This window comes from Vidua macroura, chromosome 5 (genome assembly GCF_024509145.1).
Source record: "Vidua macroura isolate BioBank_ID:100142 chromosome 5, ASM2450914v1, whole genome shotgun sequence".
NCBI classification, from domain to species: domain Eukaryota; kingdom Metazoa; phylum Chordata; class Aves; order Passeriformes; family Viduidae; genus Vidua; species Vidua macroura.
This window is the reverse complement of record NC_071575.1, coordinates 57,053,911-57,079,804: the sequence shown is the minus strand read 5'-3', so window position 1 is coordinate 57,079,804 and position 25,894 is coordinate 57,053,911. Positions and strand designations below refer to the sequence as shown.

At 38.7% G+C, this 25,894-nt stretch overlaps 1 protein-coding gene and 1 long non-coding RNA gene across 6 annotated transcripts in view; one reads left to right on the top strand and one right to left on the bottom strand.

Moving 5' to 3' along the window:
• TAFA5 (TAFA chemokine like family member 5) overlaps positions 1–25,894 on the top strand; it is a 400,494-nt gene that overhangs the window by 106,344 nt on the left and 268,256 nt on the right. The window contains exon 1 of one of the 4 annotated variants that reach the window (XM_053978649.1): positions 5,803–6,177. The exons of the other annotated variants lie outside the window; for them this stretch is intronic. Within the exon in view, the coding sequence (XP_053834624.1) occupies positions 6,087–6,177 (91 nt within the window). The 5' untranslated portion in view covers positions 5,803–6,086. Of the gene's footprint in view, positions 1–5,802; positions 6,178–25,894 lie in introns of those variants that run through there. 4 annotated transcript variants of the gene reach the window in all.
• LOC128807932 (uncharacterized) lies at positions 91–4,603 on the bottom strand. 2 transcript variants are annotated; one of them, XR_008437316.1, is made up of 4 exons: positions 4,180–4,603; positions 3,940–3,987; positions 994–1,050; positions 91–568 (listed from the first exon to the last, which is right to left on the bottom strand). It is a non-coding gene; the product is annotated as an uncharacterized LOC128807932 (long non-coding RNA). The 2 variants fall into 2 exon arrangements; XR_008437315.1 differs by lacking the exon at positions 3,940–3,987.

The following is a 25,894-nucleotide window of genomic DNA, read 5'->3' as shown; positions in this document are numbered from 1 at the left end:
CTGCTAGTAATTAAACCTCAAATAAGCCACTCCCCTTTCTCCAGCCCCCATCTGGTGAGAGAGGGACAAAAGCAGAGACTGTGGGTTGAGACAACAATTTAGTGAAAGCAAACAGCAGTGGAATAAGAAATGCACAGTACCAGCGGCAATATTAGTAACAAAAGTATATGGAATAGATGGTTCATTACACACAAAAGGTGTTCACTAACACCTCAGTTTAGCTCCACGTGGCTGCTGAGACAAATATGGGGGACGTTCCTCCAGCTTGGCAGCAGCTCACAGTTATTCTTGAGATAAAGACAAGGTGGTGGACACCCTGCAGCTAGCATTCCCCATCCCTGAGCCTGAGGCAACGAAAAACAATGATGGACAAACCCCCAAAATCCTCTCCGTGGTACTGGCCTGCTTTCTGCACTGCTGGGGTTGACTGTGGCCAGCAATGCTTGGCTCAGCTCCTGTCTGCTCAGCCTGGGCTTGGCTGGGCTCAGGCTCAGCTCAGGCTCATCTCAGGCTCTGCTGCTCCCTTCCCATGGCTGCTTCTCACACCGGCATCGTGGCACACACTCAGCTGGGCTCAGGAAGAAACAGAACAAAATGGTGAACTTCTGGAGTATGTTCCTTTTTTTCCTTCCCCTGGAACCAACCCCCCTGGCAGCGATGATGTGAGCGCTATGGAACAGCAATGTGGCCAGGCCCCAGGGCTCTAGGCTCCCCCTCCGTGAGCAAACCTAGGACACGACACTACACATAGTGCCTGTGCTGGTGCATTGTGTGATTTCAGATGTGTGTTTTGGGAGAATTTATCAGTGCTTCAAGGGATCAGATCACAAGACCTGTAACTTCTTAGGCAGCTCCTTTTTTGGTAGTGGCCAAAAGCTGTTACCAAATGGTGACTGCTGTGTGGGAGAATGTTCAGTGAGTTCCCAGTGGAAAACTGTCTACATGGCATCAACTGCTGGCACAAATCTTTATAAATAGAAAAGAAAATCATACCTGAATAGAAAGTCAGTAAGATGGTAGGAAGAAGACATGAACAGCAAAATAATGCAACTGAAAAGCAAAATGAAACAAAATTACTTAAAAAAAAAAACCCTAAACTGTCAAAAGTTCTAAGTAAACATGCACTGTTAGCAAGGAGATTACACAGTGGTAATTCTAAATTATCTAGGCTGTGCTATCCCTTTTATGAATCTACCACTAGGAGACAGGACAAGAAACATCATATAGCCTGTCAAAAATATTAAAGATCTATTAAAATATCACCTACTTTGGTAAGTCAAGGGAAAAAAAAAAAATAGTTCTTCATGGAAAGAGATGATGAAATGTATTTGTACCATTTCCTATGGTAGCCGCATCATGTCACAAACCAGAGATCAATACATCTCTTTAGATGTCAATTTCTACTCCAGTGGCAGTTACCCAGCATCAGCTGAGGACCAGGAATAAAATTTTGGGACTGTTGTAGTTGTGCCTAGCTCAAAAACAAAGAAAAGCAAGCCAGCCATTGGTATGCAGAGAAAAGAGGAGGAAAAAAATGCTTAAATGCTGCTAAAACTAATTGGTGGAAATATATTTATCTGTACTCATTCCTATATATTCCATGTATCTTATATTTTGGTTAGATTCAAAATGGAAAAGGATTTATCATGCTATTTCACGTATATGTGAAGGATGAACTGGGTGAATTTCAACAAAATAAAATGTTAAACTTAGCATCAGGAGAAACATTCCAGCTGAGAGAACCACTGGGCTGGAATAATCACCTCAAGTGGCTGGTGACAGACTATTGCCTGAGTAACTCAAAAGTAACAAAAATGAAATCCAGTGGGCATTGGAGAAAGTTTGGTCTAAATAACCTAATAATAGCTATTGTATTTTCTATTTTTTTTTTCCAAAGCCAGAAGTAGTTTCCAAATTCATTACTTAAAATAGGCTAACATCACATCTTGTGCTCCCGCATTTAGATCTGCATTGGCCATGCATAATTTGGGGGTTTATTGCATGAACAGGAATAAAATAATTATGCAAGAGGCATTTGACACAGCTGGAAATAGTACGACTTTATTTCTAGGTATGTGGAATACAATCTGATCATAATTGTTTTTCAGGAATTTTAGCACATCTTTATTTATAAAATATCTCAGTAGTGAAGAATAAATCTTACAGAGTCTGGTAGAATCTTTTCACAAAATTAAATGCAGAGTATAGATAATTTTTTGAAGTCTCTATACTTGAGCAAAGGCTGCTGGTTTTGCTACCGAATTCCAGTTTTAGTAATTCTGTAGAACTCAACTGAATTTTTGGTGAAAAGAACAAATGAGCTATATTCCCAAAAGAGAACACACATTTGAAAATTATGCACTTCATTTTTCTGCTGCTTTCTTGTTATGATTTCAGAAGATCTTCTGTCTCTTACACATTTGCTGTTGCTCCCTGATCATCAGGAAAATGTATTCCTCACTTCTCTTCCCAGCTACAAAAGCCTTCTACATCAGAAATGTCTGCCAACACCATCACCATCCTTTACCAGCTTTCAGGTGTTGAGCATTGCTCCTTCAACTTTAAAACACAATGGGGAAAACCCCTGTGGAGTGGTTCCCTAGAAGGAGCAACTGCTAGGATCACAGATTTTTGCCTCTGTGCTGCTGAAGATGAATGGGGTCAGGACAAAACCTGGAAATGCAGAGATAGGTCTGCAAATCTGTTATGGCCTAAGCAGCTTAGAAATTGTTTGACAGGTGTTATTCCATTAGTTGGGGATGCAAATCTTAATTGGCTGAAAGATAAGGGGGGATTTTTATCAGTGGAATTTACTCAGAAAAGTCTTCCAGAAAAGTCTACACGGGTAACTTGAGTTATCTTTAATATTTATAAATCTTTTTGCAGGTAACAAGTAAAGAAATTGAAGATAGGTATTTTTGAATAGGACTCACCCTGTTTGAAAAGTCCAAAGCTATTTAGAAAACACAAAACTGAGAGTGAACCATATGTAGTATAGCAAGTGGCGTTGCCAGGTACCACTGTCCTCTCAAATGAGAAGTCTTCTGGAATTCTTTGTTGCTATGAGACTAAATATGTCTGTACAGTGTGAGCGCTGAACCAGATTTTGTTCCCACTTCCACTAGTGTGCAAGTAGAGTGACTCCGCTGCGGCCAGGGAGCACAATGCCATGTTGTGACGTTTTGTTTATGAAGGGTCTGACCTAACGGCCACAGAAACCCAGGCGTATTTGTCTAATTCAGAAGCACAGAGAAGTAAGATTAGTTTAAAATGAGAGAAAGCACCATCTTGCACCTCAAAAGGAGCAAGGAACAAGCTGTTGGGGCTTCTGACCCATTGACAGTGGATTTTTGTGTGCTTTTAGTCAAAAAGGAAAGCAATGAGTAAAATTTTTCAGAGGATTTTTCTCTAAATGTTTTCAGACTAAAAGATACTTACTGCGGACTGTGTAAACTCCAAAGTTTGACACTTTTAAAATCCTGTGGATTTTAAAGTTACCTGTGGATTTTAAAGCTGCTATGTCAGTGGGGGGCAAGGGGGAGAAAGATTTGTTTGCTTAAGTATAAAAAGTGTGAATTTTCTTTAGCTACTTGACACTTTTTTCTTTCACCCAGAAGACAAATAAACAAACAAAACCCAACTTGAACTGTGCCCAAGCATGGCAAATTTCTCACCGAAGTGTGCATTTCAGAATGAATGATTTACAGCGGAATTTCTCTAGTGTAGCTATGACATTGCTTTAACATTACATTGCTGTAATCTTCAAATATAGTAAATGCAATACATGGGTTTATAGGGATTTATGCGAAGTTTAAAATTCAAAAGATGGTTGTTTTTAATGTTTCTCTGTGCTGTCTGTGAAAAATGAAAAAGCATAGGGATGAGTTTAAGACACATCATCAACAGCATGGGAGATGTTTGCCCAATAAAAATACTGACCTTTTATTAATCTGTCCTTTCAAGCGTATGGAAACCCTGTCCTGGTTTCTTAAAATTAAGCAAATATTTAAATATGAAATATTAAAAACAACAACAAAAAAAAAAAAAAAAAAAAAAAAAAAAAAAAAAAAAAACCCAAACAATAAACCAAAAAACCAAAACCCCAATCGACATCATAAATGCAGACGTAACCAAGGTGCAGTGAAAAAAAAAGCTCTCAGCGTACACGTATTCCCTTACTTGGTTTAAATCTCCAAAACTATGCATGTCTATCCCGGAGAAACCGGGGTAGCTCACTGGCCGTCGGTGCGTTGCCGTCGTTGTCACTGTTGTGCAGTGAACCTACAGCCTGCCCGAGCAGCCCCGCGACTTCCAGCGTGTCGCGGAGCTGCACGGCGGGAGGACCCTCCGCTGTGCCGGCCATAGCACCGTCCGCCCCGCCGAGGCCGCTGGGCGCTCTGGCCGCCAGCCCTCTGCCCGCAGCCTCCGCGGGGCTGCGAACCGCACCTGCCCTGCCCGCACCTCCGCTGCTGGAGCCCCTCTTCCCGCATTACGCGGCCGCCGCTCGCTCCGCCCCGCGGGGCAGCGCCGGCCGCGCTGCGGGACACGCACGCGTAGCGGAGGTTGCGCGGCGCAGCAGCGGCGTTTGAACACGAGAGGCGCGGAGCCGCACCGCCTGCGCGGGAGGGGGCCCGGCTCGGGCAGCCCCCTGTACGGCCGGCAGCACTTCGGTGTGCGGCTGTTAACCCTACCCTGCCCCGCACCGCCGAGCCGCCGCCGGCCGCCTGTGCGCACCGAGCTCGGTGCCCTGACCGGGCAGCTCCGGCCGTCGGGGCGGCCCCCGGGTGCGGAGCGCCGCGCCGCGTCTGCCCCTGGCCGCGGCTACACCGCGTCCCGCAACGGCGGGGCCGAGCGCGCAGTCCCCGCGGAGCGGCCCCGCATCGCAGCACCGCCCCGGCCTTCCCGCCCCCCCGCCCGGCTGCTCTACGGCAGCCGGTGGCCGCGGCAGGCTCCTTCCCCTGGAGTGGGAGGGCGGCAAATCACAGCCTTGGTGTTCCGGGTTGTTTGGGTTTTTTTTTTTTTTTTTTTTTTTTTTTTTTTTTGTGTGGTTTTTTTCGGTTTGATTTTTTTGTTTTTCCTTTTTTTCTCACACTGATTTATTAGATTCTTTCATTTGCGCTCCTGTTTTCCGCGGGGATTTCTGCAGCGGAGGCATCAACCTGTAGACTGAGAGAGCCCGCCGTAGCCCGGCGCGGCTGCTCGGAGGGCGCCTTGCGGTGCCACCGCCGGGGCGCGGCCCCGGGACAGGGTCGACCTCGCGGGCGGACGGCGGGCGAGGGAGCGGGGCCAGCCACGGCACCTGGGGGACCTCTCGGGGCCGGGAGACGAGGAGCTCCGGCGGCGGAGGTGCGAGCCCAAAGGCAGAACAGCGATCTGTGCGAGAGCCCCCGAGCGGCCCCGTGTTTGCCAGGGACGGCGGGCTGAATTGACTTCCCTCCCGCCCCTCGCACCCGCACTGGAGAGCATCTCCGAGCCGGGGGAGGAGGAAGGGGGTGCAACAAATTGCCGCCAGCCGGGAGAAGTTGCAGTAAAGAGAGATCCCTCCCTCCCGCTCCCTCCCCTCCCCGTTCGCTCTCTCCTCCCCAAGCCGTGGCAGCGAGCAGCGGAGCAGCGGCCCGACGAGCGAGCGGCACCCGCAGCCCGGCGATGCTGCAGCGGCTCCCGCGAAGCCTCGGCGGGGAGGGCCCGGCCCCTGCGCGCCCCGCGCCGGCCGGCGGCGGCGCGCCCTGAGCGGCGGCGGCGGCCCCGCGCCCCCGCGGCGCAGCGGGCGCTGTTGCGCAACCCTGCCCGGCACTGCCGGCTCCCTGCCCCCGCCGCCGGCTCGCCGCGGCTCCCGCGGAGACGGAGCGCTGATTCATGGGGCCCCGCGCCGGCTGCCTCGGCGAGGAGAGCGCGGCGCTGCCGCTGCCCCCGCGCGGGGTGTGAAGCCCCGGCCCCTCCTCCGCAGCCCCGGGCTCGCCCGCCCTGCTCGGGAGTGTGGTCCCTGCCGGGAGCCGCCGCGCCTGGCGCACAGAGGGAAGCGTTGATGCATCGCTGTGGAAATTCATTGTGTGACTTTCTGGGTATTTACTGAGTTTCAGACCGAGATGCAGCTCTTGAAAGCTTTATGGGCACTAGCAGGAGCAGCGATCTGCTGTTTTCTTATATTTGTCATCCACTCACAGTTTCTTAAAGAAGGTAATTGTATGTGCATGTCTACATATCCTGTTCTTTAATACTAAGATCTTTACGAGATGCCTTAATTATTTTTACTGTTTCCAGTATGTTCTATTTACAGCAGTGCTTCCACGCTATTTTTCCTTTCCGTTAAAGCCTTCTCAGTTTTGTTGCTTTAGATAATAGATAGGCTTAGATTTACATCTTTGGTAAATGTATATATATTATATCTATATATAAATATATATATATGTATGAAATCTGTATGATGTTTATATTTGATGTTTTAGCTGACGTCTCATTTCTTTATGGGGCATGTATAGTGTATAGAAAATATTTGTTGCTATCAGATGACCACAAAAGAGTAGTCATCATGGGAATATTAATAAACCAAAAAAACCCTTAACAAGTAAACGTCTTATTTTTATACCAAATCAATAGGCATCCTTTGCCTCTTCCTTATTCAGTACATTTTCAATAGATGGCACTAAAGTTCTATGGAAAGGGCAGGGCAGAGCAAATCCTGGGCATTCAGCGTCTTCCTTCTCCTCACTGCCCCGAAACGGGAAGAGGCCTTTGCGTGGCTTCAAGGCTTCTGTTTTTACCACCTTGTGTTCAGAAAACTGTGATTACAATTTACATGAGAAAATAATTTGAATTGTGAGGCAGGCTTTCATATTTTTTTTTTTTTTCCTACTTGAATTGGGTGGAAAAAATGTTTGCTTAAGTGAGTAGAGGAATTTTCTTGGGAAGTAAACCTTGTATTGCTTCTTTTCTGTTTTGTTTTCTTCCCTCAGGAAATTAGTATTTTGGGTTTTTTTACACCTATTGCTAAAATAATTAGTTAGCTTTTTACTTGTATAGCAAATTCTACTCTGAGATTCAAGTGTGAATCCTGAAAAATGTATATATATATATCATGGTGTATGGAAAAGTCCAGTTCTGTTTTTTAAGCAGTGTTAACAAAGATAACACAACAATATGGGGGTTTTGGTGAACCTATTTTTTCTTTTTTTACAACTGTAATATAGTTGAGGATATAGCTGGAGGGAAAAGGAGCCAAGCTCAGCTTGGAACACTGGCTGTGTAAAGCAGGGAAAAAACTTTTTTGTGACTGGGACAAAGTTTCACTCAAGGCTGGGCAAAGTGACTACCTTGCAACCTCTGAAGCGTCAGTACTGATTTTAATTTAGTGTCAGTCTAAGCAAAGCATGAGACTCTGTGTTTTCACAGATTTTTTTTTTTTTTCTGAAATTAATAAACTCTGATTTGCCTGATTTGGTTAATTTAGGAACATTATTCAGATACCTCCAGTGCTAAAGATTTCTCCTTTAAGAAGCCTACCCATGCTGTAATTGCATTGTGTGCAATGCCTCCCACATAGTGACTTATTTAACATTCTTTTCAAATGCTCAGACAACTGTATTTTTATATATCTGTCTAATGACATGGCCTGTTTTGAGGAGATTTTGCAGACTTTCAGGTTATTTTTTTACTCTATTTGCCATTATACTGATTTTTTTCTTCTTCAGTCTTTAGGGCTTGAGGTCTGTGTTATTGTAAAAAATCCTTAAAACAAGCAGCATTTTGTTTCCATTAAAATATTGCATCCTGCCTTGTAGGAATAGAAAGCTAGCAAATTATTATATAAAAACAGATCCCATAGTAGAACATGAAGGACTTTTAACACATTCTACATTTTTCTAGCAATTATAACCATTTTTAACATGGACTGCAGACAGCAAAGTGAAGCTCTTCAGCTTGTTGGAAAACTTAATTAGATCAGTTTGTTTATATTTGTTCCAAAACAATTTCTGCTTTCTTTAGCAATGAGAGCTATATACTGACTGTAAATTGCGTATATTGGGACAGCTGTCAGACTTTTCTTGACAGGTGATAATCTCCACGATAGCATTTTGGCCCTTTCCATACAATTACTTCAGCAGTGTATCTATTTCCTCCTTCCTGTAGACACTGAATAGTTTGGTGGAGTTGAATGAAAGTCTGCATGGTATGACTGAGCTATTTTTTTTATGAAGAACTTTTAAAATATCCAATAAGAGTGAGTGGTTTAAGCATAAGATATCTAAATGAAGGCATATAAAAGAATGAGAAATAAATAACACTGGATTTAAACTACGTCTTGTAAGCAGTTTGCAAAATAAGATTTACATTTACTTTTTTTCATTTTTGAACCTGGTGTTTTATGTTACTTTCAATAAGAAAACAAAGAGAAAAATTGTGAGGAAAGAACTAGTTTATTAAGTAAATATGTATAAAGAAGAACACATGTGAGATTACCTCGCTACCTTCATAAGATTGGAAATAGTTTTCTGATGTCAGAGTTATCCCTGTACATTATAATTTTATAAAAAGTTAGGAATGCTATGTCTCATTGCACATGATGTTAGACTGTTGATTTCCTGGCAAAGAGATTAATTTCCCATTGGAGCCTAATGAGCTACACAGGCTTGCTGTTTGTAACTCAGCTGTGTGGTCAATTCCTAAGTTAAATGCTTGGACATTTTAATTTGATTATTGCTTGTGCAGAAGGATAACTTTCTGTTGTCCCAAGGAACATTCAAATAACCTACCAGTTTGACTAGCTTGATCAGATTAGCTGATAACACCTATCTTCTGAGACAAGTTGGTACAAGTCCATACACCAAGCATCTCTATTGTATGCAGGACAACTGATTTAAGAAGAATGACATGTAAAAATAATTAAAGCTCAAACCTGATTTATTAATGGATATTCTTTCCATTTTTGCATGTTTCAAAATATTTACTGCTTATTATTTTTCCAGAGATGGATTTTAACAGAAAACTGCCATAATCTACACTTCATACAAAATTATATAATTACTACATGTATTTTTCTGTGTTCATTTTCCTTTTACTCACTTGGAATTACTGATGTTGTGTGGTAGGTTATGCTCTTATGACCTATTAACACAATGTATTTTTTATAATTTCAGTTGTACTGCATGGCTACTGCATGGCTAGTGTGTAGAACTTCCATGACATCCAGCTGAAACTTATTACCAGAACCAAACCCTCCTTCAATCCCATTCATAAATATGAAATTGTATGTTGCAACAGGCAACTTAGATTTTTCTTTTTCATAATTAATGTTAATTTCGTGTTGATTTAATTTTAGTTCCTGTGCTGAAGTGGGCTTGTCTTAATTCTTCAATATTTTTATATACATTTGTGAATTGAGGCAATTTAGTAGTAGCATTACATTACTACTGTATAAATGGTGTTAAGAAACAATGAACACTTGTTCTGAGATGAGTGGGAAAGAGCTGTTTAAATGTCTATTTTCATGAATATGTTTTTTTCAGGAAGTAAAGAATGGGTAACACAGGGTGCCATTTTTCCACACTTAGGCTTTTGTGTGAAAATACAGGTCACCCTGTGGCTAATCCGTTCCCCTATGTCCAATCTGTCCTTCAGTGTTTCTAAAAGATGAATAGAGCTGTGAACCCAGAAAAGGGTATTGTGATATATAATTGCAGTCCCATGCCTGTCTGATCTTCAAGCAAAGCAGTTTAACATACTCTAGTCAGCTGCAGTCAGTATGGAGTGTTTAAAATTTCAGTATCTAAAACTTTTTGCACAGACTATTGAAAATTAAAAGTAACCAAGTATATTCACTACCCACATCTAATTTTAGGTGATTCATTATCTAATATTGTTTAACACATTTATTCAAAGAGAAATGAAAAACATTTGAGTTGATGTTACACCCCATCAATTGTGGGAAATCCTTTGCCCCTGACAAGGACCTCTTTCATGTAGTAGAAGGTTTTAACCATTCAGACACTGCAGTGATGGGGAAAGGTAAAGGATACAGTTTCTAAATGTGTCTCTGAGTCTCGAGGAAAGTAGGGCAGTTATGGAGTAACTTAAGAAGGGTATGTGTACATGGCAGCCAAGGTGTGTTACAGCCCTGGATATACTTTAAAGCTTTGTTTGTGTGTTGATAGTTCATTAGGAGATAGAAATGTCTAATTTATCAAAAGGTGTGTTGATGTTTTGAATGGTTTAGATTTGGGTGATGTTAGCCTTGTTTGGAGAGGGACTGCATGGAAGCAGATTAAATCTCAAGAATCTTTCTTAAAGTATAGGGGATTGGAATATTCAGATCCCAAAACTAGATTCCTAATCTGTTGGGTAGATGTTCAGTAAGCTCTGTAAAATAAGGTGATTTTCTGCTGATACACTGCAGTAGCTGAGACAAGAGAATTCCAGTACTTCTTTTATAATCAGATGATTATGGCTATAAACCAAAATTTAGTATAATTTCTGCCACTTTAGTGTATACTTATATATATATGAATAAGGCACCTGTTTAGCAAATTTTTCGTAGTTATCTTTTTCTTCCCTCAAGCAAAAATTAGCAATTATTGGTTACACTTGTAGGCACTTCTGTGTCAATTCTATATATAGGAATTAGTGTCACAATAGTGGAAAATACTACAGAAATTTTTAAAAAAAGAATGCAGTCTTACATAATCAGTTGCCTAAGTTTATACTTAATATCTTTTTTTCTGTCACTTTTTATACAGATTTAAATACTTTATCCAGCTCTAAAACTACAGAAAAAGCTTTATGCATATTTTTGGTTGTAGCATGTACATTTTGACACTGACAATAATAAGACACATATTCTATTTAGCTGTGTAATCCCAAAGAACTCTGCTACTTCTGCTAATGTTTGAAAATGTCTACTGAGAGTATACCCAAGATGATTTTTTAAAGAGCTTTCTGCTCATATAACCTGATGGCTTGAGGAAGCTGGTATTGCTAATGTTGACTGCTGTGTAAAACCTTTTGAGGAAAGGAGCTGTTATCTTCTAAAACGTTTTGAGCCTTTGGCCCTCAAAATTTTCCTAGAAAGAACTTGAATGTGACTTAGTATGACAGATAATATTGCTATCTTTTAATTTTTCTTTTATGTTTAAAACATAAAAAAATACTTGAACCAGTTAAATGCAGAAAGATAATTACTTTAAGAATATAGCGGGGGGGGGGAGGAAGGTTTGTTTTGTTTTATTTTTTCAGTTTTCCCTTTTATGCTTTACCTGTTTCTCAAAACAGTAAGATACCTTGCATACCAGATGTGCTGCATATGTTACCTATATATAGCAAAACTGAGTAGAGGACAGTGTGTCCCAGCTGCAAATTTGCTGAAGAGTTTGTTACATTTAATGCACTGTAGTATAATTTTTTTCTACTGTCTGTCTTCCATACATTTTTTGGACGGGTGTTGTGAAGAGGCAGATATGAATGACATTTTCAGTGCAGGACATCAGGGTAGAGAGAGGAACAAAATGCAGAAGTGGAAGGTTTACTGTTCCTATCTAGGAAACAGAATCAGTGATTGAAAAGCCCTAAGCTTGAATAGGGGCTTGAATAGGAAAGAAAATGTGAAAGGTATCCAGTCTTTCTTTGCATTTTTGGTATAGTTTTATGGCAACTAAATAGAATTAAGACCCAGTTCAGTGGCTATGTGATGGTGTGTGGCACATTGGAGCTGCAGAAAAATGAGAGGAGGTCCTGCTGTAAGATAAAATATCTTTGTATTTGAAATTTTTTTATGTTTCCAGTCCATTGTTTTTTGTTTCTTTGTTTTTTTCAATAGGATTAGAGAAGAGTAGCAGTGAAAGAAAACAATGCAGACAAAATTCTCAATCATTTTCTTTTCAGGGAGGCAGGAAAGATGTTCTCTCTGTGGCATCTGCTGTGCTGGAATGTACCAAGAGGGGGAGTCTGACAGGTTTTCTGCCCATGGGAGGAAGCTTTGGAATAGTCTTTCACTTTGGGTGTTTAATATGAACGACTTGGATGTTTTCACAGGGAACTGCACCATCGATGGTATAAATCTCCTGGTTTTCCTAAACTGAGCAAGTTAAAAAAAAACATTAGTAAGAGATTTTTCAGTAGCCTTTTTAAAATTGCCTGTTTTCATAGCCCAGGAGCACAAGTGATGAATTATTGACCTTTCTCAGCATTTATCAGCACCACCTGTTCCTAAAGGCAGTATTATAGACTGGTGTGAGTCACATCATACAAAAGTGCATGCTTTTTAGATCTGTTGGTTAATATTTATTTTTCTTGTTTCTTAGCAGGCATACACTGTATCAAATATTAAACTGCCCAAACAAGACACACACAACTGAGACTTTTTGAAACTGAACTAAAAAGGCCAAATGGAAAAAAAAATCATTTACTTACAAGTTGAGTTCAATATAATATTGCTGAGAGAAGCCATATTTTTTTTAAATTCACTGGTCAAAATATAGGTAAAATTATTCTCTTTGTGTATATATTTAAAAAAGAGTTCTTTATAATCACATGAAGAAAAGATGCAACACAATTGTACTAATTAAAATAACAGTATTTGTTTTATGGTAGTATTTAGATAACCCAGTTGGAATTGATCATTCAGCTGAATATGACTGGCCAACTGAGATATCTATCCCACCCAGTACTGCATTTTAGCTAAGATTTATTTTTGTTAGAAATAATATCCTTGTGCTACTTATAACCCATAGTGATAGTAAGTTCAGTTTAATAAAATACTATTATTTGCATAAATGTGCTTTCTGTGTTTGTTCTAGAAATCCAACACGCCATAGTGAATCTGCCTATTCATATTTTACCTTTGGCACCACATCAGTTCACAAGTAAATCTTACTCAGAGCAATAGATCTTCCTACCAATTGTTTTTAGTCTTGTGAGAAGCAATGAGTAACATGTTCGGAAATTAATATAGAAATAAACAGTACTAATATTTTCTTAAGGCAGATCGTGTATTAATGTGTGTTTTTACATGAGTGATGTATTATTTTTGACCATATAAAGGAAAGGAGATTGTATTAATTTATCAGGTAAAAAAAAATTACTTGTAATGGGCAAGTATTTTCTGAACCTCAGCTTCTTTCTAATGTTCCACACAGCTTTGTGGTATTTCAAAGTCTGCCTGTTTAACTGCAATCACACATGAGAAAAGATTAAGTGGATCCACAGGAGAACAAAGGGAATAGCTAAATCTTTAGGAGATATGACCTAGAAAAAAGAACTAAGGCACTAGTGTTACCAAGTTTAGAGAAGAGATTACTAGCATGATAGGAGATTTCAGTGGGTAAAATTCTACCTTGAGAATAACAAACCATCCTTTCTGTAAAGTAGGGAGATCATAAGAAGCAATGAATGCAAACTGATTTGAGGGAAATTTAAGCTAGACATTGGGAAAGGTTGCAGCAGGACAGATTTGTGCTGGTGCTTTAGGGAGAACTTGCCATTGGCAAGAACAGTTAAGCATTGAGATAGATTTTCTTGAGAAGTTGTGGAATAGGAGAGTTTTATTTTCAGATTACAATCTTGTCTGTTGGGAACAGTATTCTTAAATTGAACCAGACAGGTGGACTGGGTGATTTCTTGAAGTCCCTTGAAGTCTGAGTCTCTGAAATGTGCATTTACCTAAAACTTACGAAGGTGAAAGATATTTAAACATCTAACTTCAGGGCAATTTTCTGTTGGCTGCTGAAGTCAATAGGCTCATGAGAAATTATCTTAGGGTCTGAAAGTATCAGAGAACAAAAAAAAAAAAATCCAAGAAATCAGCTGGTGTTTTAAGTATTTTATTATATTTTATTAGCTAAATCATACTTTTTTTTTTTTTTTGAATTGCAGATATAATTTGAAAACAGACAATAAAAAAGAGTAACAGAAAATACCATGATTCATGTAAATGAAGGTTACTTTTTAAGTACTGTTTATCTTGCAAGCTATTTAGGACTCAAAGTTGTCCTGAATCAGGACTGTGCTCTGTTTGTACTTCTTCATGTTCAATGAACAGTGAAGTAGATATATTAGTCTAATTCACATTCTGGTATTTCTTATAAGATGTAGATTTGTGTTAAGGATTGTTTGTTTTTGTCAGTCTGCTCTTGTTACCCCAGCATGGGAAGGGCTTATCTCCAGGTTATCCTGTGGCTGCTTGCGATGTTCATGGCTGCTCTGACCTCTGGTATGGGAAACACAGAACCTGCCCCACAACAGGGTGATCTGCAAATGGCTTCGTAAAGTTCTCTGCTAACATATGCCTGTTTGGTGCTATGGGTGATTAAAAGCTTTGTGTTCATTGCAGTCTGCAATGGTGTGTATCTTGATGCAGTACTGTCCAATTTTTAATGTCTGTGTAGCTCCAAATCTGGTAGCAAAAAAGAGAATTAGCAAGTTGTGCTGACAGAAATGCTTGTGGGTTGATATAAGGACAGAGAGAGATCAGTCACTAATTACCATCACAGACAAATTCTTCTTAATAAAGAATTAATTCAGGGTAGAATTAATTTAATTTATTGCCAATGAAAATCAGAGTAGAGTCACAAGAGACAAACCCAAATCTTAAAAGACTTTCACCCCTTGACTCCCTTCTTCCTGAGCTTCACTTTGCTCCTAATTTTTCTGCCTTCTCCCCTGATTGGTACAGGAGAATGGAGAAGAGGGGTTGCAATCAATTCATCAAACATTGTCTCTGTTGCTCCTTCCTCTTCATACTCTTCCTCATGTCCAGAATGGGGTCCCTCCTATGGAAGACAGTCCTCCACAAAGTTCTCCAGCATAGGTCCTTCCATGGGGTTAGTCAATCAGGGACAGACTGCTGCAGCATAGGCTCCTTTCTCCCTGGATCCATAGGTCTTGCCAAGAGCCTGCTCCTGGCTTCCCGTAAGGCCTTGGGCATCCATCTATCCTTCTGTTTTAGCATGGAGGGGTCCTTCAGAGACTACAGGTGGATCTCTGCTCTACTGTGGATCCCCATGGACTGCTGGGGGACAGCTGATTCACCATGGTCTTCACAGGAATCTCTGCTCCAGCACCTGGAGCACCTTCCCCCCTTCTTCATCGACCTTGGTGTCAACAGGGCTGTCTGTTTTTCTCCCATAATTCTCATGCCTCCCTCTTTTTTGGATGCTGCTGGCCACCGGTGTGTCCATCTTGGAACCTCTTGGCACTGGCTTCCTTGGACACAGAGGAAGCTTCCAGCAGCTTCTCATAGAACACATCTCTAAATCCCCTCCATCTCTCCCCAAACATGGACATGCAATCCACATATATTCATAGTCCATAGCTTGTGCTTGGAGCAAGCTTTGTGTGGAATTATTTTGTGTCTGTGGAACAGTTACACATTACCAAGTTTTCTGCTTAGAGATATAGAGGAGCTGGATACTAGTTCTTGTTTTCTTGAGCAGCACTAATGTTTCTTAAAAGACAAAAAATAAAAGTTTTTTTAAGTTACTATATGACAAGTTAAAATTTCTTTGTCCCTTTACACTAGCTTTTGAAAAAGCACTTGCATTTCGTGTGGTTTTGTGTTGACTGCTAATTAATCCTGACAATGATGTTATATGATATCTTTTGAAATTTGCTACTGTTTTTATTGTATTAAATTACTTTTTTTTTTTTTCCTGCATTATTCTTTCAATACAAATTTATGGCTTTAAGGAGGGGAAAAAAACCAAACCTGTGCTCCATTACTCAGAGTTGCACGTTTTGGAGATGTGCATTGTGAATCTGGGAATAGACTTAGCCTCAAGAGAATCAAACAGTTGTTTGAAATGGTCAGTGCTTGAGTATCACCTTGCTTATGGCTATGAACTAATTGAGATTAAACTAAAATGCTTTTGAAGATACTTTCTCTTCCTGTGCATCAGCAGGTCCCCATTATCTGTTAATCCTTTAAAAGTATTATTCAGTCATTAAGAAAAATGAATGTTCTTTTTTATTCCTCTTTTGTTCTAGCTTTTGCCTTTGTTTTTATAATACATGCTGGTAGAGGAAGTAAAGAGTCTTCAGCTTCATTTATTGTGAAAAGATCTTGTAACTGTTTTAAGCATTTTTGTGTACTTGGCTATAAAACTATATAGATTGTACCAGATGCTGCCTTATCTTATTTTATGGAATTATAATGGATGCTGACGAGTTTTAGATGCAAGCCTTTAAAGATAAAAATCACTTTGCTGTGTGTTATTTTCTTTGGTAGAATATAGTAATAGCCCCATTTTGTTGACTCTTTTCAACTTTCCATTATTTTGATTAACATTTTAGTAAAACTTCTTGTATTTTATTATTCTAATAAGTCCTATGTCTTCCCTAAAGATAATTAAAATGTTAAACATGTATTTTATCTGTTATTTAGTGAATAATGACATGATTTTCATCTGGGTTGAAGACCCAAGAACTCCCATTACCTGCAGTTAGAGACTGCATGATAAAACATGTATTGAGCATTTTGTGGCCATGTCCACCTACTAATTTAATGTCAAGGCCCAAGAGATTTATTATAATTACTGGTTAATTCATAGCTAGACAAATATCCATTTAGTCATGATATATAGGCATCATGTGTACTGTTACATATTTGTAAAAAAAGGTGTTATATGCTTAATTAGCAGCAGTTTTTCTTTTTTGTTGCACTTTTTGGACCCCAGAAGCATTTTGCAAACCACACATGACTTTTCACTTAAACAAACTCAAACTTTGGTAACAACCTTAAGAAAGTAAATCTGTAAGGTATGAAAGTTGAAGGGAAAAATATGATTGACTGATGTTGGGAATTAAATCTTGTCTCCATTGAAGTTATGTTGAACTTCTTGCTGTTTTCATCTATGCTCCTGTGCAGCATCGAGGTTCTACTTTGGTATATTTTTGCCTTGGTTTATTGACCTGGGAAAGTGTCCTTTCCATCTGTAAGGTGTATGAGGTAAATAATCCATACTGAAACTCTTTCAAAACAACTGATTGAAGCATGTATTTAACTGGGAAGGTTCTGCTCCACACTACAGTTCCTTGTGCCATACTTGGGCACTGCAGGTCCTGATGACACTGTTTCCTGATGGTAAAGTAAGGCTATTTTTCTTATTCCACAGACCCTAAAAATTATCTGTTGTGTAGCTCCATACTCGAATGCAGTGAAATTATTAGTGTTAGTAGTATGTGCTTCTACTTAATTATGCACTTAGGCTTTATCTAGAGCCAGAACCGTATCTTTGCAGTCACTTAACAAGTCTAGAGATGCTAGCTGTTCACAGAAGAAGTGCAAGAAAAAGATTGTTAAATTATACATGAGCAAGTAGTTAAAATAACAGAAGTTATGAAATATCATTTCTCTTCAGTGTCTCTTCAGAAGCATAATGCTTTTCATCATCTCAATGCTGAATTTCTTTAGTAGTTCTTGTCTACTTTTGGTTTTTCTCTTTCATGCTCTCTGAAGAGAATGCGGCTTCCTTCTGCATGCACCCAGGTGAACATGGACAAAAAAGGAAATGGTCAAGGGATCTCATGATTCTGAACACTGTGGGTTTTTTTTCCCCTAGATTCTAGGCTCTCTTAGAAATAAATTCCATGTTCCCACTGTCTGTGTGCTTATATAACTATAAGTATAGCCTTGACTGTCCCTTCACCCATTATAAAATTGTTTCAGTCTATTTTTTAGCTTAGAATAGGGCAGGCTGCATGATCTAGTTCACTGGGCATTAGGGTTTTGTGTAGTAGCTAATGAATTACCAGTATCCTGATTTAATTTTGTTAGAATATAGTCTGATTTTTTTTTTTTCTAGTACTGATAGAGAACTAGGATGAACATGGGCTTTATGCCCTTTTTATAAGTCATTTGCCTTTGCTAGATGGTTATTTTTCTAGATTACTTGGTTGCAAACCTCTGGGCAACTGTTCTCTTAGGAAGACAGCACAGATCACAGAATCATAGAGTGGTTTGGGTTGGAAGGGACCTTAAATATGATCTATTTCAATCCCCTTCCATAGCAGGGACACCTTTTACTAGACCAGGTTGCTTAGATGCCCATGGCAGGGAGACCAAGTTTTATATGTTGTTAACCTCCCACATTTTCACGTGTGTTTTATTGTATTGTCATGTTTTAAAGTTTTCTACCTCTCTTTTGTGAGCTCCATTATGATAAGAGCTAAAATGCATTAGATTTATAATAATTTTTAATATTGAACTCAGTTCATAGAAATTATATATATTTAGTAATGGTGTAAAATGTATTGAACGTCTCTATTTACTGCAGGTATTTTAATGAGTAGATTGAAAATTCTTGTCAGTTCACAAGTTGAGATTTGCTATTCTCTTTTTTTCAGCAGACAAGAAACTGGAGTCAAATTAAAAGGAATAGCTTTTCTTTCAGATTCATTCTGATGCTATGACTCTCTTACATGGTGATGAAGATGTCAGATCTATCTCTGGGCTTGCATAATTCCTGTAATGTTCACTGTAACAGGAACTGTAGACACCGGTGCATCTTAAGGCAGTCAGGTTCTTGAACTTAGTACATCTGTCCAGAACTAGAGAGGCATATCAAAACACAATTTTCATCATAAAAAACGAGAGCAGTCATACTTCCTTCTCCAGAGTTTTAAAATTTTTGTTACAAAAAAGAGAATAAAAACCCCGTAAGGGGGCTTTCAATGGAATTAGCAGTAAAAAGAGCAAGAAAAGGACTGAAATATGCAGCATATTTTCATTTTCTAGAAGTTTATAATTGTAAAAGTCAAAGAGAGAAATCTGTGGCATAGAACTCATTTGTTTGATTGCTTTCTCCTTCACTTATTTATTGTTAAGTTTTAAAAGTCAAGGTTAAGCAGACGTGTTTACAAACTGATTTAATCTCAGCTTCTCACTGTAACTTCATTTTTTTATATAAACTGTAGCCATTTAAAGTAAAAAGCTATTCTGATACCATATATGAGAAAAAATTATGTACAAACACAAAGGAAATACAGAGTTTGTAACAAAGCCTCAAAGTTAATTTACATTTTGAAGAAACAAAAAAGTTGCCATAGTAATATGTAGGTTGCAAAAATTTTCTGAATCTGATGTATTAGACTGAGGAAACTCTTAACATGCATGACAAGTTTCTCTAGTTTTGTGAATAAGAGCATAATTCTGTGTATTTGGCCACAAATTTGTGTAAAACATAAAAAAATATGCAGACATTAGTAAGTTATGCAGAGTCTTTTCCAATCAGCTTTCTAATTGTGCTGTTCCTAAGATAATTGTTGTTTTGAATCTTCCTTCCTAAAAAAATGTAGAATATATAGGTGCTTTTCAGTATAAGATTTTGTTGCATCTCTTTGCAACAGCAACTGTGCAGTTAATATTGAGATTTTTTAAACATTATATTCTGTCCCCATAAATTTCTTTTTAATTCTATTAAAATGGTTAACTTTTTTCTCTAAAAAAAAAACTTACCAGTAATATTTTTATATTCAACAGGGCTTTGCTAAACAGATGAAAAGATGGAGTTTAATAATGGGATTAATAATTGCTATTTTAAAAGGACAGTTTTAATACTATGCACTGTGAGTTTTATAAACTGTAGTTCTGAGTGCCATGGGCTGTTCTGTTACCTTTCTAATTCCACATGCAGCCAAACTGAGCAAATAACTTTTATGAAGCAATATGTAGGGTCAGGTTTTTTACTAATTAACTTACTGCATATCTCAACTCGCAGCAAACAGCCAGTTTTTTATTTTCAGTGCTACTTATATATTTAAAACTTATTAGGAATTGTGTATGAAATAATGTTTTTACCCAACTATTGTCTAATGCCTTCTAACTATTGCTGTGTTGAGCCCATCCCTACTGATGATTGCCAATGACCTTTTGACTTGTAGAAGGTCTGAGCTGTGTAACTTTTTAAGGTGAAGTTTTTGCTTATGTTTGATACAGTTGAGTGTTATAGCTTGGGTAATTCTTTGATACTGGTATGCTAGATTTAATAATAGATCTCATTTTTACATATGTTAAATGTAATAACAAGAAGTACTTATGACTAGATAGCACTAATGTATACCACCATTACCATTTTTCAGCTGCAGTTCTGTTGCAAAGTCTCCTTTCCCATTATAGATTTTTAGTACATTTTTTTCTCAATTAGCATTTATTCTTTCCTATAGAATCATAAAAAAGAAGTCAAAAAGCACAGAGCAGATCTGAGTATACCTGGACCATCGTTTCGCTTTCAGACCTCTCATGATGGAGATTCTACAGCTTTCCCAGATTTTCATGCTGCACTCTTCTGTTATGTCTGCATTTACTCTTGAGTGGTTGCTGCGGTATCAATCATTTTGTCATGTGGGAAGGCTGGAGCAGAAAGCACACACACACATAAAGAGCTCTTTGAAATCCTAACATACTTAACCCAATTAAATTGTAAAGATAGTACTTTATGTATGATGGTTGGGTTGGAGTTGCAGAATGTAGTGAATGGCAAATCAAAAAGCAGTGTTCAGTCACTGCTAGGGAGGAGGAAGACTTGCTGAGGACACCCAGAATCAGTGGTGAGGTGTGGCATCCCTAGCTGAGAAGGCACTTGGACAATCCCATTATTCCTTGGCCTCTGCCCCTGAAGAAGCAGTAGCCATTTTTCTATGGCTATTTTTTGTTTTATTTTTTGCACCTCATACAAGAGTGTGAGATGCATGTTCCCTGTTTTTCCTTGTTGTGCTGTTTCTACTGAACTCGCAAAGATAACATTCCTTCAGTAACCAGTAAGTGGCTATGATTTGTGTTTCTCCTCCCATCCTCAAGATTTTACATCCTTATAGGCCCCTGCTTCACATCACACGCAAGAAGCATCAAAATGGCTTCTTGTACTGCCCTGAGTACTTGTCCTCTGCTTTCCCAAAATATCCCAGACCACTAGTGGTTTTAGAGGTTGCTAAGGGCTGGTATTTGATGATATTCCAGAATTTTTAAATGCAAGTCTGTGCATTTTACTTTTTAGGAATAGCATCCATGAAGCTCTGACCACCCCTGTGGTTGTCCAGGACTTGCAACATGTCTTGTGACTACAGTTCATAACAATTCATTTGATATTATGACCAATGTCTTTGTGCAGATGCTTTGCTTCCCATGGAAATGTAAATGTGTAAGGGGGAATTCTACTGATTTTTTTTCCTGTGTTAAGAATACATGAGTTCCTCTTCATTTGATGTATTGAAGGTATTCAAAGCAGCACTTTGAAGGTACTCAAAACAGCAAATTATTGAAGGTATTCAAAACGGCAAATCTTGTTCTCCTTTAAATTTTGAAGGCGAATCTAGCAAATCTCTGTCCAATGGGACATAAAAAGTCATGTTTTAAATCCATTTTAATGGAAACATTTAGGGAGTATTTGGGAGTATTTAGAACATGCAGTTGCTACTGTTGACAATCTTGAATGTTTTTGAAAATCATCCATCTCTAATTGCTGCTCTGTGCAGTCTCACTTTGTGTTTCTGTTTTCTAAAGTCTTGGCAAATACGTAGCTTGTTTCTTTATGATAGAGATGGTAACTAAATTTCATGTTAGAGGGCAAAGTCTATGAGGAAATATTCCTTGCATATACTTAGGTCCATGTATATACTGCTAAGGTCCATGTTCTGCATTTTTGTAGCAGGCTACTGTGAGGCTGGCAGCTCTCTGGGGATGGGGTGCAGGGGGTGTTGAGGCTCCCTGGGAGACCTGGCAGCCAGGACCTGTCCCACCACAGCCCAGAGCCAGGCAGCCAGGGGCACTGGGATAGGCCTGGTCCTGGACATCAGTCCTTTCCCTGGGAGCAGGGACAGGCCAGGCTGGGCCCATGGCTGGACAGTGAAAGGCTGGAGGGGGCTGGAGACCAGTCCTGCTGTGGCATTGCTGGATTTGGAGTTGATGGCCCTGCGGGTTGGAACGAGGTCCTGGGGTGTGGGCAGGGTGTGCCGAGCAGGGACATTGGGACCTTCAAGGCCCTGATGTTGGATCTGCTTTTGTGGCTGATCCACTAAGAAAGTCCCTTGAGCATGCTATAAATGCATCAGGAGACTACCAGCATTTTGCATTTTGCATACTATGTGGCAGACATATACTTGTCTTTTGAAGGCCATGCACATTACTCTATGAATGGGGTAATGGGCCCTGAATGAGCTCAGTGTGGACTGGCACTTGAAGATAAATTGAGCCCTGTGCTTGGGGTGATTGATACATTGCTGCACGATGTCAGTTCTTCAAGGAAGTAGGATCTGTGCTTCTGAAAATGCCACTTCTTCAGAAAAATAGAAAAGGAATGCAAGAATGGAGGGTTAGTAGTACTGAATTGAACTGTATTGGACTACCTTTAATGTTATCTAACTGATGTTATCAGTTAGGTCCTTCTTCTCTAAATTGTGTTAAAATGAAAGGTTTGCTGCATTTTACTAGTACCCTAATGTCATAGAAAGGCACGAAGTTGTCTTCTGTGGATGTGACTTTGTGAAGCATTTTAGGATGCAGGATCCACTGCAGGATACTTTTAAACTAGTAATTTTATCTCCTTTCCATCTTCCTTTATTCCACTTGATGCTTCAGACAATGAACAACATTGAATATGGGACAGCATAGTTTCATCTACAATAAATGGACTGTGTTGCCATGACACAGAATTTAGGAATCATTTTACTATCACATAGAAGGACAGACTTAAAAGTAGCAAAAATATGTAGTTTTACGTTGCAATCTTAAATTGTAGAAATCAGGCACAAACTATGCATGGTTTAATTGTTTTTTCCTCTCTCTATATTGTTTATTGTGATGTTACAACAGTATGACTTGCATCCCCTCAAGTAAAGTAATATTTGACTGTACTTGTGATTATGATAGAGTAGCTCATATTTCAGATATTGTATGCTTAAGTCATATATAAACATATTGATTCATTAAAACTGCAGTAACACAAAGTGTCCTTTGTATTACTGTATGCAAAAGACAGGCTGCAATGTCAATGAGACCCACACTGTTCTTCAGGGGCATAATTTACATAGTCTGCAATTATGATTTCTCAAAGGACATTTGATAGCTCTATGCTATGCTGCAGGTAAATGAGTAACCAGAACTCTTAGAAATTAATTCAGCTTGAACAGCATGTACTCTTCTTAAATTCTGCAAGTATCTCAGATCATATCTGTGTGCAGTGAATGTGCAATGTATGGTGAAGCTTTGCTGGTCATCCCTCTCTACCAAGGCTTTACTTTGTATTTTGGTTGTATCACAGTCCAGCTGTCCTCCAAGTTTATGTACAGTTTTGAGGCTTGACAGGCTTAAATGCACATTTGTGGATGGTAGTTTGACCAAATTTCAGTTTAGCTGCAAGAGTGACTGTTAGCAGCAATGTGGATGTGCTGTACCTGTAAGAGATCTTCCTTACATGTTAATTTGCATCTCGGTATATGAAATGTGCTTTTGGTTTTCAGTTGTATATAATGACTGAAATTTGGGTTTTGGATGAAAATATGTGTGTGATGAAAATGTATGAATGTATGTTGTCTTGTGATCACATACAAGGTATCAAATTTTTAGAGAAAGAAAAAAGAAAGTGATGAAAGGTTTATTTATAGTTGGGATGCATGCTTTCCATATTCTGCACAGGCAAAAACAGTCTTATTTATATATCTTTACTTTTCTGTGATGAAACTTGAGTTAACATGTTTGAAGTGCGTGTTTATGTTCTGAGGTATTAGGTGTACATATACTGTGAACATGAAACTTAAAAATATGTCAGAGACTGTATGGAAGGGCCTTGAATGTTATGACTAAATACTTATTAGTATATGTCATTAGTTTTAATGAGCTTGGTTTTTCAAAGGTTTGTAACAAGAGGTGGAAGATGGAGACTAATTCTAGACTTGCTGGCTAGTCAAAGACAATTGCTGCCTGCAGTCAGCAAACTCTGAACTTGCACACTGAAGCATTACTGGCAAAAAGCTTCATCAGCCCTAACTATAAGTATAATATTTCCTTGTAAAGTTAATAGTCATAAACACTGTAGGTCCCATCTCTCTTTTGATCAGCTCTACAGCTGTTGTGTTGCTCAAGCCCTTTTACTGTCTCTTTTGTCCTTTCCCAACATTTATTCATCTAATTAAGTTTTTCAAGTTGAGCACCAGAACTTTGTAGGCCATAACAGTCAACTACATTATATTCTTGTGGATGCAACATATTCTGTCTATAAACTGAGTTTGTTGAAGATTTTTTCACCTCTTAATCCCATCATAGGCTGTTTCAGATTTTCATTGTTGTTTTTACTGGAAATCTGATTTTTTCTTTCCACCTTAATTTATTTGTGGTACGTGCCCATTTGTTACTTTACACTTTCCCTCCTTCCAATATGTATACCCACTTAAGTTATTGATATACATTTTTCCTTCTTAGCCTTTATTTTGCCCTGCTGAAGAAAAATAGATATTTTTCCAGCTTTATTCAGAATATGTACTTGTCATTACTTCTTTTCCCCACAAACAGTGGTTTGAAAAACTATCATCTTACCTTTAGCTGTCTTGCAGTGGTGTTGAGCACTAACACTAATACTTACCTCTCTTTTTATAGCATTGCCTCTCCCATTCCCATTTGTTAGGATAGCAGCTGTCCTTTCACAGCCCCATAAGGGTGATAGTGTACCATGAATCTGTGGTCAGTTCATCATTTTAGTCCTTTTTTTCTCCTCTGTCATTTTCAACCAGTAAATTCACAAATTTTTCATATAAATTATTTTTAGTTCCTACCTACTTGGCTTTCCATTTCATTGTTCTCATCCCACTTCTGTTAAACTCGTCATCAGAAAGGCATTCAGTTCTTCCTATGTTGTATTTTAAGCTTTTATTGTATTAACAATGCATCCACAATTTGTGTTTCTGAATTAGAAGCTTTTGAGCTTCTAATTCAGAGGTACAATTAAAAGAATTCAGTAACTAAATTTGCAGTAATGGTTTATTTTGCACATAAAAAAAAGCACTGTAAAAAAAAAAAAAAAGCATAATTTAAGATATGATATGGGTTTGAACTGCTATTTGGAGATTAAATTTCCAAACTAAAATTGCTGCTACCTGTCTGAAGACTTGATCAAGAATGGTATATGATGGTGTTATTAGCTCACATTTTTAGGACTTCCATCTTTTAATATTTTAGGCTTTTATAATTAAATTAGAAAGCTATGTTATTTTAATTTTTTTTCTTTTTAATTTATTTTTTCTTCTTTTTTTCCCCTCTTTTTTTTTTTCCTTTTTTCTTTTTTTTTTTTTTTTCTCAGAACTGAACTCGGTAGTTGGTTTAGTTATGTCAATTAATATTTAATTAATCAACTCTCATTTTATGTTCTGCATTTTGTCTTCCTGTATGTACTTATAAAACCACTCAAAATGTGTAAGGGTTTTCACTTAGTGGGTTTAGGAAAAGGTATGAACAGAAGAATTAGTGGGATTATTTGTTCCCTGGCAGTTGCACAACAATATTTTCCTTTCTTCTTTGATACCTGCTGTTTGAGAAATATAGTTTGGAATTGCTACGGCTTTTATGTCTACAAAGAAAAGCTTAGTATCTTGTGAATTAGACTGCATATTTTTCAGTGTATTAGGGACATAGGCTTTTCAAGTTCTTTTATTTTTCATTTTTTTTTACTGAATATAGACAATCAGGGTGTAGGAGAGAAAGGAGAGGAATAATTTCAGAGTTTTGCTATTTTTTTTTTAAATTAAGAACCCCTGTAAATTGCCTAGGCCTGAAAAGACCCTACTGAATAAAGTAGAAACAGTTAAAGATGAATTGTGGTACAAAAGCTTTGGGTTTTGGTAACCAAATTCCTGTCTTGATTTAAAAAAAGAGCCAAAAAAACCACATAAATGAGCAAATCCCCCCAAATAAACTCCCACCATTTTT